Source organism: Schistocerca serialis, chromosome 6 (genome assembly GCF_023864345.2).
Source record: "Schistocerca serialis cubense isolate TAMUIC-IGC-003099 chromosome 6, iqSchSeri2.2, whole genome shotgun sequence".
NCBI lineage: Eukaryota > Metazoa > Arthropoda > Insecta > Orthoptera > Acrididae > Schistocerca > Schistocerca serialis.
Genome location: NC_064643.1, coordinates 216,704,624 through 216,724,783, shown reverse-complemented (window position 1 = coordinate 216,724,783; position 20,160 = coordinate 216,704,624). Strand labels below are relative to the sequence as shown.

The 20,160-nt window shown below is 44.8% G+C and overlaps 1 protein-coding gene across 1 annotated transcript in view; it reads right to left on the bottom strand.

Annotated features, from left to right (window-relative positions):
- The window catches only part of LOC126484582 (protein unzipped), a 107,248-nt gene extending 95,157 nt beyond the window's left edge, over positions 1 to 12,091 (bottom strand). The window contains exon 1 of the mRNA XM_050108145.1: positions 11,962 to 12,091. Coding sequence (XP_049964102.1) covers positions 11,962 to 11,975 — 14 coding nt within the window. The 5' untranslated portion in view covers positions 11,976 to 12,091. The remainder of the gene's footprint in view (positions 1 to 11,961) is intronic.
- Positions 12,092 to 20,160: the final 8,069 nt, after the last annotated feature.

The following is a 20,160-nucleotide window of genomic DNA, read 5'->3' as shown; positions in this document are numbered from 1 at the left end:
GAAGCGTGTATTCGTCATCGCCATACTGGCGTATCACCCGGTGTGATGGTACGGGGTGCCCTTGGTTACACGTCTCGGTCGCCTCTTGTTCGCATTGACGGCACTTTGAACAGTGGACGTTAGTTAAATTTAAGATGTGTTACGACCCGTGGCTCTACCCTTCATTCGATCCCTGCAAAACCCTACATTTCAGCAGGATAATGCACGACCGCATCGACAATAGTGACGCTTGCCATTCGGCTACGGAGTCGCTGTAAATTAATTTCAGGAAATGCAGATGCCAGCCCGATTCACTAGACGAACCCTCAGCACGTGTAGTCCACCACATGAAGGAGGTACCTTACAAACCGCTCCTTCGACCACTTCTCGAATATTGCTCATCAGTGTGGCCGAAAAAGAGCAGCGCATTTCGTTACAGGTTCGTTTGATAAGCGCGACTACGTCACGAAGGTGCTTTCCCAACCCCAGTAGCGGATGCATTGTACATTAAGGCGGGGTTTATTGTTAAAATTCCGAGAGCATACTCTGTTAGAAGAGTGTACCAATATGTTACTCCTTCGTACTCGTATATTTATGTTTATCGACATTACGCCGGACACCAACAAAGCGAAAAATACACACGTAGTTGCGCCAATGACAAGTATTCTGACTTTTTGCTGCCTGGAGCGAGGAATGGCTCTCCCTTAGTCCGTCTTAACACACACTAGGTTGAGATAAATCATTTCGTAAATTTATCTTAGTGTTGTTACAATGTACGTCTCAAAGCTACTCACCTTAACGTCTGCGCCGAGACGAAAATTATCATCTGATTGCTTCAAATAACGGCAGTGGCTAAGCTGAAGCTGTAAGTGTAACGTAAGCTGCAATCACTGTCACCCTGATAAAAATTATTTTCAGTGCCCAACTAGCAGATATTATTCTCGTGAAGAGCGTTTAAGCATATTATCAAAAAGTATTAGAAAATATGTGGAAGGATTTTTTCCCGTTTTGCACACTAAGTTTCCAAGTGTAACGTAAAGTTTTCTACGTTAATGCATGAAAAAGATAAGCCATTAACTTAGAGAAATATTCATTTCCGTCTGCACTAACAGATCTTCATTTTACCGGCCAGGGTGGCCGAGCGGTTCTAGGCGCTGCAGTCTGGAACCGAGCGACCGCTACGGTCGCAGATTCGAATCCTGCCTCGGGCATGGATGTGTGTGATATCCTTAGGTTAGTTAGGTTTAAGTATTTCTAAGTTCTAGGGGTCTGAAGACCTCAGATGTTAAGTCCCATAGTGCTCAGAGCCAGTTGTACCATTTTTGAGATCTTCATTTTCTGTACTACGCAGACAATTCCAGTAAAATCGGAGAAATATAATTTTGCTGTTCGTCTTCATTTGATTTTTATTAGCGGAGAAACACATCTACAACAGCTGGGGGATTGTAGTAACGAGTAAAACAAAGAAATAAATTTTTGGAATGGCGATAGAAGCTACCGGGAAAGTAGGTAGTTACTTTCTGGTCCCGTTTCCAGCTATGCTCGGCGCGGAGAAACTGCGCGTCCTGTAGACAATGAGTTACCAGCTACAAAATTTCGTGCCAGTAAGTAACAGTTTGCTGTGAGAAATTACAGCTTGGCCAAATGAGCCAGGGGGACAACTCTGCAAGTAGTGGTCAATTACGTTGCGCTAGAGCGTTGACTTTGTCTCCGTTCACTGACCCCCGACAGTGGTCTCTACTCTGCGGCAATTCCGCCTGCCGTGATTTAATATTTCGCGCACGTCTGACTGTTAGTGTTCCAAACGAATGAGGCTGCTGTGCAAATAACGGCGGGACTGGCGCCCAGTTGGCGCGGCTAGCTTTCTGCAGCCCCTCATTATCCGCCAAAGAACGACGTGATGCAGCGAAATCGAACTGCAGCAGGTAGGAAGGGGAAAAAAAAGGGTACTTGATCCGAAGCGGCTTTCGTAGCGGAACGGAACGGGACAGCACGGACGCCAGCGCAGAGACCGTCGTTCGTTTTTCGCGTTGCGGAAATCGACGCCGCTAACGGTACACAGGCAGGCGGTAGCGGTGGCGTCTGAGGAAGAACGGGATCCTCCCGCCGCTGACCGGCCACAGCTGCAGCTGCGCGCGTTGCAAAGGTTACCATCCCACTCTCGGCGGCAACACACCATTGTCTCGTAAGGCTGGTTCACAACAGGCCACTACTGAAGTACATGGCGAGCGGTTTAATAAACAAACGCGTGTGGGAACATCGTTTAGTCAAGCAGTTTATACACTACTGGCCATTAAAATTGCTACACCACGAAGATGTGCTACAGACGCGAAATTTAACCGACAGGAAGAAGATGCTGTGATATGGAAATGATTAGCTTTTCAGAGCATTCACACAAGATTGGCGCCGGTGGCGACACCTACAACGTGCTGACATGAGGAAAGTTTCCAACCGATTTCTTATACACAAACAGCAGTAGACCGGCGTTGCCTGGTCAAACGTTGTTGTAATGCCTCGTGTAAGGAGGAGAAATGCGTACCATCACGTTTCCGACTTTGATAAAGGTCTGATTGTAGCCTATCGCGATTGCGGTTTATCGTATCGGGCCATTGCTGCTCGCGTTGGTGGAGATCCAATGACTGTTAGGAGAATATGGAATCGGTGGGTTCAGGAGGGTAATACGGAACGCCGTGCTGGATCCCAACGGCCTCGTATCGTAAGTTATTGGCTGTCCTTACTGCTTTGTGAGTTCATGACGCAAGTGAAAAAGTGGACTTGTGTAAGTCTGTACCGTCAGCAGAATAACGCAACATGACTCAGCTGATTTCTCGTTCGCGAACATAAATGGCAAATGGTTCAAATGGCTCTGAGCAGTATGGGCCTTAACTTCTGAGGTCATCAGTCCCCTAGAACTTAGAACTACTTAAACCTAACTAACCTAAGGACATCACACACATCCATGCCCGAAGCAGGATTCGAGGATTCGAACCTGCGACCGTAGCGGTCGCGAGGTTCCAGACTGTAGCGTGTAGAACCGCTCGGCCACCCCGGCCGGCCAGCTAAGACATCCGGCTGTGAAACTCCTCACTGTATGACCATCCTGGGATTAAGCTGATCTGTGTGGGAGTCATACGAAATAGCACTATCGCCAGCGACGCCAAGATGCCGAAAAACCTGAACTGGCAGACGCTTTAAGTTTTTGCACATATTCCGTGAAAGTGTATTTCTTAATTAATTGGGATGCATATACCGGGTGATCAAAAAGTCAGTATAAATTTGAAAACTGAATAAATCAAGGAATAATGTAGATAGAGAGGTACAAATTGACGCATATGCTTGGAATGACATTGGGTTTTATTTGAACCCCAAAAAATACAAAATTTCAAAAAATGTCCGACAGATGGCGCTTCATCTGATCAGAATAGAAATAATTAGCATAACAAAGTAAGACAAAGCAAAGATGATGTTCTTTACAGGAAATGCTCAATATATCCACCATCATTCCTCAACAATAGGTGTAGTCGAGGAATTATGTTGTGAACAGAACTGTAAAGCATGTCCGGAGTTATGGTGAGGCATTGGCATCGGTTGTTGTCTTTCAGCATCCCTAGAGATGTCGGACGATCGCGATACACTTGCGACTTCAGGTAACTCAAAGCGAATAATCGCACGGACTGAGGTCTGGGGACCTGGGAGGCCAAGCATGACGAAAGTGGCGGCTGAGGACACGATCATCACCAAACGGCGCGCGCAAGAGATCTTTCACGCGTCTAGAAATATGGGGTCTTTTTTTGGGTTCTAATAAAACCCCACGTCATTCCAAGCATGTGTGTCAATTTTTACCTCTCTATCTACATTATTCCATGGTTTATTAAGTTTTCAAATTTATACTCGCTTTTTGATCATCCGGTAAATAGCCCATTTCAACAGCGAAATGCTATTTGCAACGATACTAAAGTAAGAACAGCACAACACCCAGTCCCGGAGCAGAGAAAATCTCTGACAGGATCGGGGATCGAACCTAGGCCCCTGCGGTTAGCAATCCGCCACCCTGACGACACGGCTACCGAGGCAGACAATACTTAGAAGTTTAAATAATCAGTATTGAGTGAGAAATGCACTGCAGCAGTGTACGTATCGCAGCCGTAGGGACTGCGAAGACATAATTAGACCTATTAGACAGCACACAGATGCGTTTCATTAAGTATTCTTCCCACGCACCATAGTTGAATGGAATAGGAAGAAGCGGTGATAAGTGGGGCAGTGGGAGGCACCGTCTACCGTGGACTTTACAGTGGGGTGCAGAGTGTAGGAAGAGGAGTGATTGGCTGAGTGTAGGTTTGGTAGTCACGTATGGTACAGTACTCAGTACATTTGACCGCGTCGAGTAAGACGGGTTTGAGAAAGGCGTGTCGGCCAGTATAGGCGCCGGGCGGGTGTATGGCTCCCGGCTGCGGTCGTCCGCGCGGCGTGCGACACGGGCTTTAACTGCAGCGCCACCGCGGCGCGCAGCGCAGCACGGCCCGGCTGTGTTTTCCGGGCGCTTTAGCAGGTTGCCCGGCAACCGAACACCGCTGCGGCTTGGCCGGCCAAGCGGCGCCCGCCACCCGAACCTGAGCCCACGCCGGCCGCCGGCTCCCGTTTCACGGGCAGCGCAGCCGGTCTCAGCGCCAGCCTGGCACACTCGCCTTTTGTAACACGGCAGCGCGCTCTCCTGGCGACACGTTTCCGCGAGCGCCGAGCGGATATCCCAGCCAGACCACTGCCCAGGGGGTCGAGTTTCGATACCGCGGGCCGCACGTGGCTCGGCGTGTGGGCCGCTAGTCGCACTCGCGTGCCATCTGACGATGGCTTGTCCCAGCCAGGCTGATCACCACCCACGCCTACCGCTGTTTCAGTACACGACTTGCAGCAGTATGACATTTCCCCGAGCCTTACGACGCCAGACACGGAGCCAAGCTGGTAGGGTGGGGGCGGGGGGTGGGAGGAGTTAAGCCTCCACCCTCTCCTCCATCCAAAACGCACAAATCGGTAAATGCGGTTATATTTTTACAGATACCAATTTCCAAAATTCACAGCTAACTTTCGGAGAGTAAAGTAGCATGAAAAAGAAGCATTTCAAAAGTGGCAAAGAATTCTATAAATTATTAGCTTCATTTAAGACAGTATACGTTGAGAAGTTGCTTCTGCTGCCCTCGTGAATGGGATTACGACCTGACCCGTAACATCGTGTCTTGGTAAAGGCGCACTTTCCCAGCCTCACCGTAGCCGCTACAGTGACTCACATAATTATTGAGACACTCGTTAATAACTAGCCTTTGCGACGCACTGATCCTGTAATTCAAAGAAAACAGTGTACACGCATACTAGTTGTTAATATCCCTGTTCTACCGATTCAACGCCACGGTAAAATGTGTACGTTTAAGATACAGGGGAGAAGCAGTGACCTTGGAACCTCCGAATACCGGTAACGTGCGTCAACAAAGTTATTCGGACACACTCAGTTGGGCCGGCCTGAGTGGCCGAGCGGTTCTAGTCGCTACAGTCTGGAACCGCGCGACCGCTACGGTCGCAGGTTCGAATCCTGCCTTGGGCATGAATGCGTGTGATGTCCTTCGGTTAGTTGAGTTTGAGTAGTTCTAAGTTCTAGGGGACTGACGACCTCAGAAGTTAAGTCCCATAGTGCTCAGAGCCATTTGAACCACACTCAGTTGTCCTGCAGAGGTCGTGTGTAGAGGAGCCGCGGACGCGTGTGAACGTAACTATCCAGCGATGTAATGTGTTGTGTACTGCTGAGGTAATGACGGGCCACAGAAGAAGAGAGAGCACATTCGGACCATAGTATAACCAAAAGTTTTCGCAAAATCGCTGAAATGTTAGAAATGAAGAAAAGTACAGTTTCCGATGTAATGAGAACACTCTGGGAGGAAGACAGGATTGACAATCTACCGCATACGAGACGTCAAATAAAGTTTTCTGTATGAGGAGAGTGTAACATCCTCAGAAAAACGAAAAAGGACCGCAGGTTACGTGCTGCAAAACTCTCTACTGAGATTCCCAAAGACATCGGAAAGGAAGGGAATTCCGAAACGATACGGAGGATACTCAGAAGAGGTAACTTTCACTACCGTATTCCAAGGAGGAAGCCCTTCATAAGTAAAATAAATCAAAGAAATAGAATCCTGTTTGCCAAATAGCATGTTAGTGCCGACAACATGTGGTGGAATGACGTTACATTTGCTGACGAGAGTAAATTTAACATATTTCAGTCTGACAGGAGGATAACGGTTTGACAGTGACCTAATACTGAGCGCCAAGATAAATATTTCAAAGCAATGTGAAGCTTGGCGATGGACATTTAATGGTGTGAAGGTGCAGGCCGGTGAATGGCATTGGTGAAGTGCTTTTTAATGAGCGTAAAATGGACCAATTTCAGTTCCACAGAATAATGAGCATCAATAGAAATATTTCAAAGCAATGTGAAGTATGGCGGTGGACATGTAATGGTGTGAGGGTGCAGGTGGGCGAATGGAATTGGTGAAGTGCTTTTTAATGAGCGTAAAATGGACCAAATTCAGTTCCTCAGAATACTGAGGGAGAATTTGCAAAAGAACGTCGAAAACACGGTGATTGAGGAACATGTTAAGTTTTATCAAGCTCACGAGCCGAAACGTACGGACTGTACGTGAGGGTGTGATTATTGCTTAACTGTTGGAAGGTACTTCATCTGCCCCCTCAATCACCAGACTTGAATGTGATTGAGTATCATTTGGGCAAACTTGATGACGAAATAAGGAAAACACGAATCACATCTGGAGAACAGCTGGAAAACAGATTGGAGGAAGAGTGGCAGAAAATATCTCCCGAGTAACCCGGAAATCAGTGGAGAGCATTCCAAGTCGTGTCAGAGAACCAATTAAGATGAAAGTAATGCCTATCAGATAACTGAACTTTTGGACGATAAGTAGAAAGAAAGATGTCCGAATGATTCTGAGCAATTTTGGTTGTGTTTGTTAGTTATTATGTTTGTGTTTGCAGTGTTCTTTACAAGTTTGATGGACATTTAGTCTTCACGTTCCTTACAGGAATTTCTGTTTAGTTTATACCAGTGTTTTATTATTACAGAAATCACTAATAAGAAGGGAAATATAATACATCATGTCTGTCCGAATAATTATGTGAGTCACTGTACCAACAAAAAATCCGTCACGCTTCGTAAGTCTACAGGTGAAACGTTCAGAAAGACTGACATCCTATACGTAGGTGGAAACGACTGAAACGAACATTCCCGTCATTTACTCTCTGTCATAGTCGCCACAGTTTCAGCGCTAACTGAAACATTGATAATGTGGAGTGCACACTTCGATTTTATACTGCGTGAATTAGGACGTTTGTCAGAGTTGTGAGAGTTTGTAACTGTTGTAGTTTCTAAATTAACTCTTAAGACCCATACTGACCTGAAATTTTCGGACGAGTACTTTTGAAATGCTATCAGGCCCGGTTTAAGGCTCAAGCGACGCAAGACGCTGAGGAGACGCCAGTGGCGCCACAGCTGCAGGGTTTCTGTACAGGATGGATCAGAGTCAGTAGCGCCCGCTAGGGGGGCCGAGCCGAGAGAGGCCGTTACGGGCGTCCCAGTGCAAGAATTGTGTACAGTGCGTATCAGAATTAGTAGCAAAAAACTGACTCGGGTGGAGTTGTACGAACGAAAAGGGGGCATCAAATGGTAAGTCACTTTATGGAAAATGTTCTCGATCCAGTCCTGAATGCTATGTGCTCTACAGCAATTGGTTGTGCTAAAGCGATGTACTAAGTACCACTGTAAACAAATTATTATAGGAGGGGAGGGAGGAGGAGACAGTAACAAAGTGTGACTCTCACCCCAAAAATCGAACCCTGGAGCCGCGCCTGTACCACACAGTAGTGTATAATTGTAATCTCAATGAAATTTATCCAACTTGAGCACGCGATATATTTCGAAAAATACTTTTTTATTCAAAACTGTCGTGGTCGCAGTGGGTGGACTCATAACAGTTTTTCTGGTTTCGACTCTCTGTGAGTCGTCGTCATCAGAAACAGCACCTTGTAACAAAGGTACCACGTCGACCAGTGAAATAGCGCTCATCTTGGTCACTTTACATTATCTCTAGTTAAGGGACTAACATAGGCGCTATGTGATTGTGTTATTTTTGTAACAACATGCTGGGTCTGATGATGAATCATAAGAGTCGAAACCGGTGAACTGTTGTCAGTCGATCAAAAGCGACCAAAATATTTGCAAATTAAAAAAGGAACTGCAGTCAGCCGTATTATGATTAAAACACGTAACTCAGTTTTATCCATTGCCGACATTATTTGCCACTGTAACAGTTACATAAATGATATACGCCAACAGCGTCTGCATATATACTCAGGCATCCACTTCTCAGTGCATGACGGAGCGTAATTCGTTGCAATATTAGCAACTTCCCGTTGTATTCCATTGACGTATTGAACAACGGAAGAACTGTCGTCTCAGTGTCTATGCTTGTGCCCTAATCTCACTGATTCTCGTATTCCATACGCGAGATAAACTACGGTGGCAGCTTAATGGACACTCTTCTTCGAATGCACGTTCTTTAATTTTACTCAGTAGCGCTTCGCTAGAAGTAAGCCGATTTTCATTTAAGTTCTCCAATAATCTCTGTTGGACTTTCGTATGGACTTTGCCGCCCTGTTATTCTAGCAGTGCGTCTCTGAATTCGAAGTCTGTTGTCATGTATACTGAATAAGAGTTCCAAACACTACCGTAATTACTCCCATTAGCCTTGTGTTCCGTTTCCTTTACACTTCTCCAGTGTCCTTCCAACAAACTCAAGCTTGCACTTTCTTTCCCTTCCAGTGAATTCGCTACTTGCTGCTGCCATTTAAACTATGTGACAGACTTGAAAAGTTCACCACTAATCTTTTAATGGAACACAATTGGTAATTTTTTGACACGAGCATTGTGTTGCATCCACACTAATTTCAAGAAAGCTGTCAGTCATTACAGCAAGAGGGAAACTATGCCCAAGACCTTCTGCATTTCCTTTAGATCGATCAACGACCATACTTTCCTGCTGACAACAGCGTCGTCAGAGACCAACCTGATATTGCTGCTGACAACACACAGCAAAAAGTAGGCCGAAGAGCGGCCGATTTGTTGTGTGTTGAAACTTCCCACATGCAGTTCACCTATCTATATAGGCATGAGCAGAACAGTTAGTGAACTAGCGGTATCAGTCAGTCTGTATCGGCTTTTGGATTAACTTTAGCCCTATGACAAAAGTAGCAAATATCTAATTTTTTATATCAAGGAGGTACATCAAATCACGTGTTTCATTTACCTCACGCAGCTCAATTCAGACACAAACTCGGAGACCTTATGAAAGATGGGGACCTTAATTACTGGGGGGAGCGGCTGGTATATGGAACAGTTCAAACACCTTTCACATCTGCGTCTTTACACTTTCCGTCACTACTGGGTGTGTATCTGGATGTAACGTCAAGTGGCTGGCAGAGTAAATCGGTTCACAGATACGTGGAAAGCAACGCCATGGTGCCTGCAATAGGACCACGCCTAATAAGGCACTTTCGTATTAGACGACCTTTTTACACTATCGTAAACGATCAGTCCACAGCAAGGTCAGCAAAACGAAACACTTGCTCTGGACGGCAATCGAGCACAAAGGTTTTTGTGCTTGCTCACTTGGAGAAATTATCAGAGAATAAACTTGATTTCAATCAAGACCGTTTCTCACCATTGCTGATAGCATACCGTGACGACTGTAGCACTTTATTCGGCGGCGAAATTTCAAGGCAGCCGCCTTTCTCGTAGCCACACTTAAATAACTGCTGAATGTACATTAGAGCATGTCTGCCGTTAGCACTTTTTCCCTTTATTGAACTCAGTTTAAATCGCATCAGCAGATTGCAGCCGATACATCGTAGAGTAGTAGTGTGTGGTGTTGACAGGCATTGTTGCTGCGTCAGAGATGATATCTGACTCGAAGGTCTATGTTTTATGTCAGAACGTTTTGGCGTGGCGTCTTTAGCGGCGCCAGCTGCGCTTGCAGTAAGTTTCATTTCGGCCTGCGTCACAAACGTCTGTCTCAGAGGAGAAACGCATACCAGATTTCAGACTCATTGCAGTGCAAGCTGTTTGAGGCAGATGTCACCTGCAGCCGAAACTACCACGGGGTGGTTTAAAACTACCGTAGTCATTCGGGAACGTACAGTACTGCAGCTGACGAAATTATGAGCGTCGAAGACTTCCATCTCCACGTATTTCCAGAGGAGAAAAATAAATTAAAAAAAAGTGTGAGTGAAGAATAAACGTTTACACCCCGCCCACCACCATGCCATGTAAAACCAGTAACATAATTAACAGTAAACACGACGCGGAGCCTCTTTGAAGACCAGTTGTATTTTCCGATACCGGTTGTGTTGTTAATAGTTCACATGCAAGAGAATAATATAAGAATCAATGTTATAAGATTGTTAACTTCCTCAGCTCTGGAATCAACGAGGTACTCTGACAGAATTGTTATTACTCGAAGAATCGAAGCCAGATTCATATATCGGTGTTTTATGTGAAAAATGTCATACTGCAACGTGGTTCGGATCCCACTTTAAACTACAGATCACCCTATAACTGGTTACATTACTCAGTTATCACGGCATAACCTCCAATGGGAAGCAATATTACCTCGAAAAGTACTGTAGCTTTCAGACTTCGCACTGAGACCACCTGTACGTTATTTAAATGCTAGAATTTATAGCGGTAGGCGGAAAATTAACTTCAGATTACGCGAGCAGCATTGTGGCTGTAGGGGTGTGCTCCGCTTAAATAGGTTAAATAGAAGATACTTACACTGCTCGCTGAACGCCCGAGGGCGCGGTTACAACTTCGCAGCATTGACAGTGTAAACTGCGAAAGCCGTCAGCGCGATATTATTTATAGACATTCTTTGTAACTTTTAGGCCAAGACATCTTCATGCCCTATCCCGGTATAGTGCCTACGTAGTGTATAAATGTTTTGGCCTGCAACATTCATCTCTCACGAATTCTGAAGATGTGTCGCTTACCATTCAACGACCGATGTGATAAAAGAGTATACGCGCGAGAGCTGAGACACGTTTCAGCTGATCTACTGACGCGCTAAGCGTGGTACATTATTTAACATCTTCTGTTCGTAGTACTTTATTTACTTTATGACGAATGTATAGTTTTAAAACGTCCTCACCTTGCGTCTCCGTTGTAAGGCGCCAGTGCAGAGGGTGCTTCTGCCTCCCCAAAAAAGTGTGCGGGCTTTTGCAGTTTTATGTTACAAATGAAACCAAACTCATTTCTGCTAATTAAATGCTTTTATATCAAAAACTGTATAGGGAGCGGTACCAACAGCAGTTCTTTCTGTGAGAAAACGGTTATTTTTTTGACGAGTTGTTATAAACTTCACGTGCCGGTAGGGCGACAAGCTAACCTGTTTAAAATTTCCGTTACGGCGTCAGGTACGCATAGATAACGAGGCGTCCCTGTCTACCAGTGCGCGGGCGACCGGCGTCGAAACCTGCAATTTCATCTACTGTGCGTTCTCCGTAACGCCAAACCAGAGTGTCTCTTCGCGGACTGGTTTACTAGAAGTAGTGACAATAACGAAGATTTTTCGGCACCACTTGCTATTCATATAAAGTCTGTTCGTCAACGTTTTATGAAGGTGTAGTTCGAAATCTATTTGTGTCTGAACAACAAGTATACTCTTTGCTCAATCTTGTCGAAAAAGGTGGCAAGTGTCGAATTTCCTCATCAGTAAAGGGGAGAAAAATCTTTGCGCCGATCAATTAGTGCGGTGTCCACCTGGAATAACTGAAATTTCGAAATACATTTGGTCCGCACCAGAGGTACGTCTGCACGGAAAAGTCGGAGAGAGCGGCACGGCCATCGCCGGTGTACCGGCGACTTACCTTGCTATACCCATTGCTAGCGTAATCACAAAGCGCACTCCGTTTGACACTTCACTCCTACACAGACTGTACACTTGCTCGCTCTCCGCCCTCGACTGCTTTCTGCTGCGTCGAGCTTCCAACTGGAGAACCGGCCTCGGGCTGCGGGCCGCGGAGGACCCGCTCCGGCGCGGGACCGCCGCCGCAGCCCATTGGTCAACGGCTCCGCCAATGGCAGCCGCGCCCTAGGTGACGTCACCTGGCCGGCTTGGCACCGCGTCAACGTTCGAATTCTGCATCGGCGAGAGGTCGTTTTGTTTGCAATGTTTGTTTAGCTACAGGCAGAAGGCCGCGTTCTCTTTATTAGTGTCAGTCAGTGTATCTTTCAGCCGATGCTCCTACTGTTAGGTACACCTATATCTTTTTTATGATGTTATTTATTTATTTACGAGGACTCGGTAGAGCGTGCGAGCCAAAGCAACTTGCTCATGGGACGAGTCACCACACAGTTTACAGAACGCTGGTTAGAAAATTTGTGAACGAAAGAAACTAAAGAATTAATAAAACGCGAAAAAATCATGAGTGGGCAAACTAACGAATAACACAGACAGAAGTTCTCAACTACTGCGAAGATAACCTCTACAGAAGAGTCATCAACAGATGTACGAGTAATTTCAGGTGTGCCTCACGGATGTTTACTCGGGCCCTTGCTGTCTGTTCTACACTATTTGATCAAAAGTATCCGGACACCCCCAAAAACATACGTTTTTAGTATTAGGTGCATTGTGCTGCAACCTACTGCCAGGTACTCCAAAGCAGTGACGTCAGTAGTCATCGTGAGAGAGCTGAATCGGGCGCTCTGCAGAACTCACGTACTTCGAACGTGGTCAGGTGATTTGTTTTCACTTGTCTCATAATGTCTGTACACGAGTTTCCACACTCCTAAATAACCCTGGGTCCACTGTTTCTGATGTGATAGTGAAGTGGAAATGTGAAGGGACACATACAGCACAAAAGTGTACAGGCCGACCTCGTCTGTTGACTGAAAGAGACCGCAGACAATTGAAGAAGATCGTAATGTTTAATAGGCAAACATCTATCCAGACCGCCACACACAATTACAAACTGCATCAGGATCCACTGCAAGTACTATGACAGTTAGGCGGGAGGTGAGAAAACTTGGATTTCACGGTCGAGCGGCTGCTCATAAGCCACATATCACGCCGGTTAATGGCAAACGACGCCTCACTTTGTGTAAAGAGCGTATACACTGGACGATTGAACAGCGGAAAAAAACATTGTGTGGAGTGACGAATCACGGTACACAATGTGGCGATCCGATGGCAGGGTTTCGGTAAGGCGAATGCACGGTGAACGTCATCTGTCAGCGTGTGTAGTGCCAACAGTAAAATTCGGAGGCAGTGGTTTTATGGTGTGGTCGTGTTTTTCATGGAGGGGGCTTGCACCCCTTGTTGTTTTGCGTGGCACTATCGCAGCGTAGACCTACACTGGTGTTTTAAGAACCTTCTTGCTTCCTACTGTTGAACAACAATTTGGGGATGGCGATTGCATCTTTCAACACTATCGAGCAACTGTTAATAATGCACGGCCTGTGACGGTTACACGACAATAACACCCCAGTGATGGACTGACCTGCGCAGAGTCCTGACCTGAATCCTATAGAACACCTTTGGGATGTTTTGGAACGCCAGCTTCGTGCCAGGTCTCGCCGACCGACATCGATACCTCTCCACAGTGCAGCACTCCGTGAAGAATGGGCTACCACTTCCCAAGAAACCTTCCAGCACCTGATTGAACGTACGCCTTCGAGAGTGGAAGCTGTCCTCAAGGCTAAAGGTGGGGCAACACCATATTGAATTCCAGCATTACCGACGGAGGGGGCCACAAACTTCTAAGTCATTTTCAGCTAGGTGTCCGCATACTTTTGATAACATAGTGTATATTAATTACCTTGCAGACAATATTAATAACGAACTCAGACTGTTTACAGATGTTGCAGTTATATATAATGACGTACTGTCAGAAACAAGTTGCACAAATATTTAGTCAGATCGTGATAGGATTTCCGAGTGGTGCAGAGATTGGCAACTTGCTTTAAATGTTGAGAAATGTAAAATTGTGCACTTCACAAAACGATAAAATCGTAGTATCCCAATGATTATACTACCAATGAGTCACAGTTAGAATTGGTCAACCCATGCATATATCTGAGTGTAACGATATGAAATGCGACGATCACATAGAGTCGTAAATTATGCAGGTGGCAAACTGCGGTTCATTGGTAGAGTACTAGGGAAATGCAATCAGTCTACAAAGAAGATTGTGTCGTAAATTATGCAGGTGGCAAACTGCGGTTCATTGGTAGAGTACTAGGGAAATGCAATCAGTCTACAAAGAAGATTGTGTACGAAACATCGTGTGACCCATCGTAAAGTATTATTGAAGTGTATTGGACCCGTAGCCAATTTGAGTAAGAGGGTATGATGAACTTAGATAAGAAAGAACAGCACGAATGGTCACAGGTTTGTTTAAACCTTGAGAGAGCGTCACGAAGCTGCTGGAAGAACTGAAATGAGAGACACTTGAAGATAAACGCAAACTATTCCTGGAAAATCTACTTTTAAAATTTTGACATCGTGTTTTAAATGGCGAATCTAGGAATATACTACAAACCGCTACTATCACTCCAATAGGGATCGAAAAACAAGATTCGACTAATTACAGCGCGTTGAGTCAGTTGTAATGATTTTTCCCGCGTTCCATACGCGAATAGGATGGGAAGGAGCTGTAATAACTGGTACTGTGGGAAGTACCTTCTGCTTTGCTATTCATAGTGGTTCATAGAGTATAGATGTACATGTATTGAATAGGAGAGTGCCACAAAGAAACCTCTGAACTTAAATTCGAAGGGTCCTGATCTATGACTCAATTATTTTCACTTTTGATAGAACCCTATTTACTATTAAAACTGCCGAATACGGCACACTTTTCAGTACTTGCCTAAGGAATTTTCATCCAAGTGCAATTGGTTTTACCGCCTCTTGTTCACTGAATGGATGTTACAGTTTCTTCACATTGAGTCAATATTGTCAACAGCATATCCCATAATGCTATATATGAACAGGGTTGGCAGAGATAAAGTTTCGAGACACTTGAACAGTGGTCTACACGAAGTTCACGAGCTGACACCGCATATCTGCTGGCAAAGCTTTTCTGTGCAAAAAAAAATAATTCTTGGCGAGCCCACAAAGTTGGCCCAGAATATGGTACCATAGGAAATAATAGAGTGAAAATAAGCGACGTAAACAAGTCTTCGCATTTCAGTGTTAGAGATACTGAAGATTATTCTCATAGAGAAAATAGCAGCATTTAATTTCCTGCAAAATCTGTCCTCAGTCCCAGTAATTTAAAGTGATCGGCTTCACTGACTGTTCGACCACCTGGAAGTAATAATATTTCGCTTTTACAAAAGCTTAGTGTCAGGATCTGCGTCGTGCATTGTTCTCTCTCCCTCTCCCTCTCCCCCCCTCCCCCCTCGCCCCCTCGCTCCCTCCCTCCCTCCCCTCTTCCCTCCCTCCCTCCATCCCTCTCTCTCTCTCTCTCTCTCTCTCTCTCTCTCTCTCTCTCTCTCTCTCTCTCTCTGTCTATCTTGGGTCAACTGCTAAGAAAGGTTTTTGAACCGCCATTCATGTTTAGTCGCAGATGATTGGTATGTATGATTCACACAAATTTTTGTTTTACGTTTATGGTATTTGGAACTTCACGAAAGTTGTAGTAAGAAGACTAATTTGGACAGCTTGAAAATAAACTGAATTCGAAGTGTACACCCTAATAACAAAACATTTCCAATAAATGAAATCCAGTGCAAAACGTTCTGTGGAGTTTGCTACAGGATATCTGCAGTTAAATACAACTGAGTAACTTTATCTTGTTTCTCAAAATTACGTTAGCTAGTTCAATAACACCTTCTAAAAAGGTAAGCTACGAGGCCTTCCTGCCTAATATCATGTAGGGCTCCCGCAAGCACGAAAAAGTGCTGCAACACGATGTGGTATGGACTCGACTAATGTCTGAAATAGTGCTGGAGGGAACTGACACGATGAATCCTTCAGAGCTGTCCACAAATCCGTAAAAGTACGAGGGGATGGAGATCTCTTCTGAACAGCACGTTGCAAGGCATCACATATGTGCTCAGTAATGTTCATGTCTGGGGAGTGTGGTGGCCAGCGAAAGTGTTTAAACTCAAGAGAGTGTTCCTGGAGCCACTCTGACGTGTGGGGTGTCACATTGTCCTGCTGGCATTGCCCAAATCCGTCGGAATGCACAATGTACATGAATGGATGTAGGTTATTAGACAGGAAGCTTACGTAGGTGTCACCTGTCAGAGTCGTATCTAGACGTATTCAGGGATCCCATATCCAATTGCACACGCCCCACACCATTACCGATCCTCTACGAGCTTGAACAGTCCCCTCCTGACATGCATGGTCCATGGATAGAGGAGGTTGTCACCATACCCTTACACGTCCATGCGCGCGATACAATTTGAATCGAGACTCGTCCGACCAGGCAGCATGTTTTCAGTCATCAACAGTCCAGTTTCGGTGTTGAGGCCCAGGCGAGGCGTAAAGCTTTGTGTCGTTCAGTCATCAAGGGTACACGAGTGGGCCTTTGGTTCCGAAAGCCCATATCGATGATGTTTCGTGGAATAGCTCGCACGCTGACACTTGTTCATGGCCACGTACCGAAATCTGCAGCAGTTTGCGAAATGGTTGCACTTATGTCACGTTGAACGATTCTCTTCAGTCGTCGTTGGTCACGTTCTTGCAGGATATTTTTCCGGTCGCAGAGATGTTGGAGATTTGACGTTTTATCATATTCCTTATAATCACGATCCACTCGTGAATTGGTCGTACGGGAAAATCCCTACTTCATCGCTACCTCAAGGATGCTGTGTCCCATCGTTCGTGCGTCGACTATAACACCACATTCAAACTCACTAAAATCGTGATAACGTGCCATTGTAGCAGCAGTAACCGATGTAACAACTGTGCCAGACACTTTTCGTCTTATATAGGCGATGCCGCCCGCCGCGCCGTATTCTTTCTGTTTCCACATCTCTGTATTTGAATACGCATGCCTATACCAGTGTTCTCCGCGCTTCAGTGTACATATGGCGTATTAAAGAGTCGCGGCTCTTTTTAGCCAATACGAGGCAAGCTGGTAATGGGGCCGAGGGATTTAGCAGTTGAGAACAATTGGGAGCGCTTTACCAGTTCCGACATTTATCTGACAACCTAGGAAAACCGCTCTTAAAAGTTAGCTGGAACCCGAGGATTCGAAGTATTTTAAATATTTCTGGGACATTGTTCTCCATTGTTCCGGATAAAAATTGTTTATATGTTTAGGGTATGTGTGTGCGTGTCACTGTAGATGTGATGATGATATATCTTCGTCTACTATTGTTATCAAATAAAAGACCCACGCAATCACAACTGTGAGAACTGCTGTTATATTAAAATTGAGTAGTGAAAGAATATTTTTCTGAGTTCAAAACTGTCTTGGACCATTATGACAACTCGGTTCTGCATTTCAATGCCTTTGTTTGTTTGCTCTTGATATACTGTGGTTGTATTAGTTTTGTTTAAACGACGACAAGATCAACGACGTTACCTTCTAGGGTAAACGCCTTCGTCGCTGTACTGCTATCTGCATATAATGATCTCTAATTGTCGATATGCTGTCAAACAGTGTTATTCGGCTTCTTTAATTCGAATAGCCGATAAATGCCAGTTGTTATTCCAAGTTATCTGCATTACTCCAACTTCCCCGAACAATTTTGCTGAACTGAAAAATACTCTAACAGAATCATAGTTCGGAGTACGAATGGGAATTTTTCTGTACAAAGTAAAAAGACAGACGCATTGACTTTGCTGGTACGCGCACAGACACTGAAATTTTATAAACTGTGTCTGAGAATTTATGTCACAAAAGACACCTAAGTTATGAAATCACGCCCTCATAATAGCTTTACAACAGTTGGTGCTCCTATCGCTTCAACCAAAGCAATTATTTTCACTCGATGCACAACATTTGAATTTTTTAACTCATCACAGATTTTTTACTACAAGGTCACATGGTTTCAAACTCCTCTAAAAAGCATAAGACGTCAATCGCGCTGCTGAATTCTTTCCAACACATGTCTCCCAGTGTCTTATTGTCTCTCAGAATGTTAGCTGTCTCTGTCTCGTTTACGGATTAATCTCGGATATTACATATAACGAATTAATCTCCTTGGGCGTGACTGATTAACATCTTTATACAGCATGCAAACTTATAAGTATAACCAAGATAAATATTAATAAAATGAGAAATCATATGGATTCCGTTAAAGCTTCACAACACGTATCTAATTCAGAGACAGCCCTTACGAAAGTGCAGTAGAGGTGCTCCAGGAGCTTAAATGGGAACCTTTTTTTTTTTTTTTTTTTTTTTTTTAAAGCGACGTAATCCTGGCGGAACCCAGCTGGGTAAACAAGTGTTCGAGACAGACAGTGCGAGCATTTATTTCCATTGTATGCCGTCCATCCAAAAAATTTCGAGAGTTATTTTATTGCTAGGGACATCACCACAGTTAACTGCAGTGGCAGCTAGAACTAACAACTGTAAACGACAGATATGCATTAGACAAGTGAGTTATGAGCAGGGAGCTCTAAGTAGTGATGAACTTGCAGCTGTAGTGTGCCTCTGGCGTGGTGCGACAAATTGCGATGGAGTAATATGTGTATATCAAGTGTTCAAGACATTTTGCAGGATGTTTTGAGGAAGAGAAAAGTGTGTGCAAATTTCGCCCCCCACACCTTATCTCTCGAGCACAAACAAAGCGTGGACACCTGCCGCGACCTGATCGAAATGGCAAAAGCGAACCGTTCTTTTCTGGGAAAAAATTATCGTAGGTGGCGATTCTTGGGTTATCAATATGAACCTAACACAGAACAACACAGTGCAGAAATTCACATGAAGGGTCACCAACATAATCTATATTCAAGCCAGTATGACTCGCAGGTAACAGTATCCCAAAGAAGACTAGTCTGAAAGTTTCAGATGGTTGTGTAAGTGGGGGAGACTATGTAGAAAACCTTAAGCATTAAAACGACCATCTGGACGTGTCTCTATTTTTTATTAATTCAGTCTCGAAAGCTTTTGTTCTGACTGGATGTTTCCCGCGTAGGGCCACGAGAATAAGATGGAGATTAGGGCACTTACGGAGGGATTATTACGTCACTCAAAACGGTTATGGAACAGGACGAATAATCTGTAGAATTTATGCGCTGTGCCTCCTGCCGTGCGCTGTATAGTGGTTTTCGGAGTATGTACGTCGGCATGGATGTATAAGTGGATACAAACATGAAGGCCATCTGCACTCCCAACGCTTGCTGGCGGTGCACTGTTCTATATCTCCTAGTTTGGACTTTTTTGGGATGTTCTCTTTGATTACTGAATCTATTACAATTTTTTTTGTTTGTGTGTGTGTGTGTGTGTGTGTGTGTGTGTGTGTGTGTGTGTGTGTTTCTTGAGGAAACACGTCAGTTAGCAGAGTTAAGCACATCTTCGTAATCTGTATGTGTCTCAAATACCGTAGCAACAAAGTTACAATGTCATACGTATTGACTGCGGAGACACTGCTTGGAAAACGTAACCTCTATTGGGAAAACGCAACATGTTGCATATACGTAGACAGGAAGACCCATTATTGTATTGTTATGCAGTTGCAGAACAATCATTGGATGCACTTATGTAGTGTGTGCGTGCGGAACGAATTGAAGAGAAGCGACCAGATAAAATGAATCGCACATAAGGCAGATGTCAGACTGAGATTTATTGGAAGAATCCGTGGAAAATGTAATTTGTCATCAAAGGAAGCATCTTACGAAATACTCGTCCGACCAATACCTGAATGTTGCTCGTCAGTATGGAATACGTAGCAGACAGGATTGATAGGGCAATAGAGAAGATCCAAAGAAGAACAGCACGTTTCGTTACAGCTTCGTTTAGTAAACACGAAAGCGTCACCAAGATGATCAGCCAACTCCAGCGGCAGACACTACAAGAGAGGCTTTCTGCATCACGGTGTGGTTTTTTGCTCAAGTTCCGAGAGCGTACGTTCCTAGAAGAGTCAAACAGTGTATTACTTCCTCC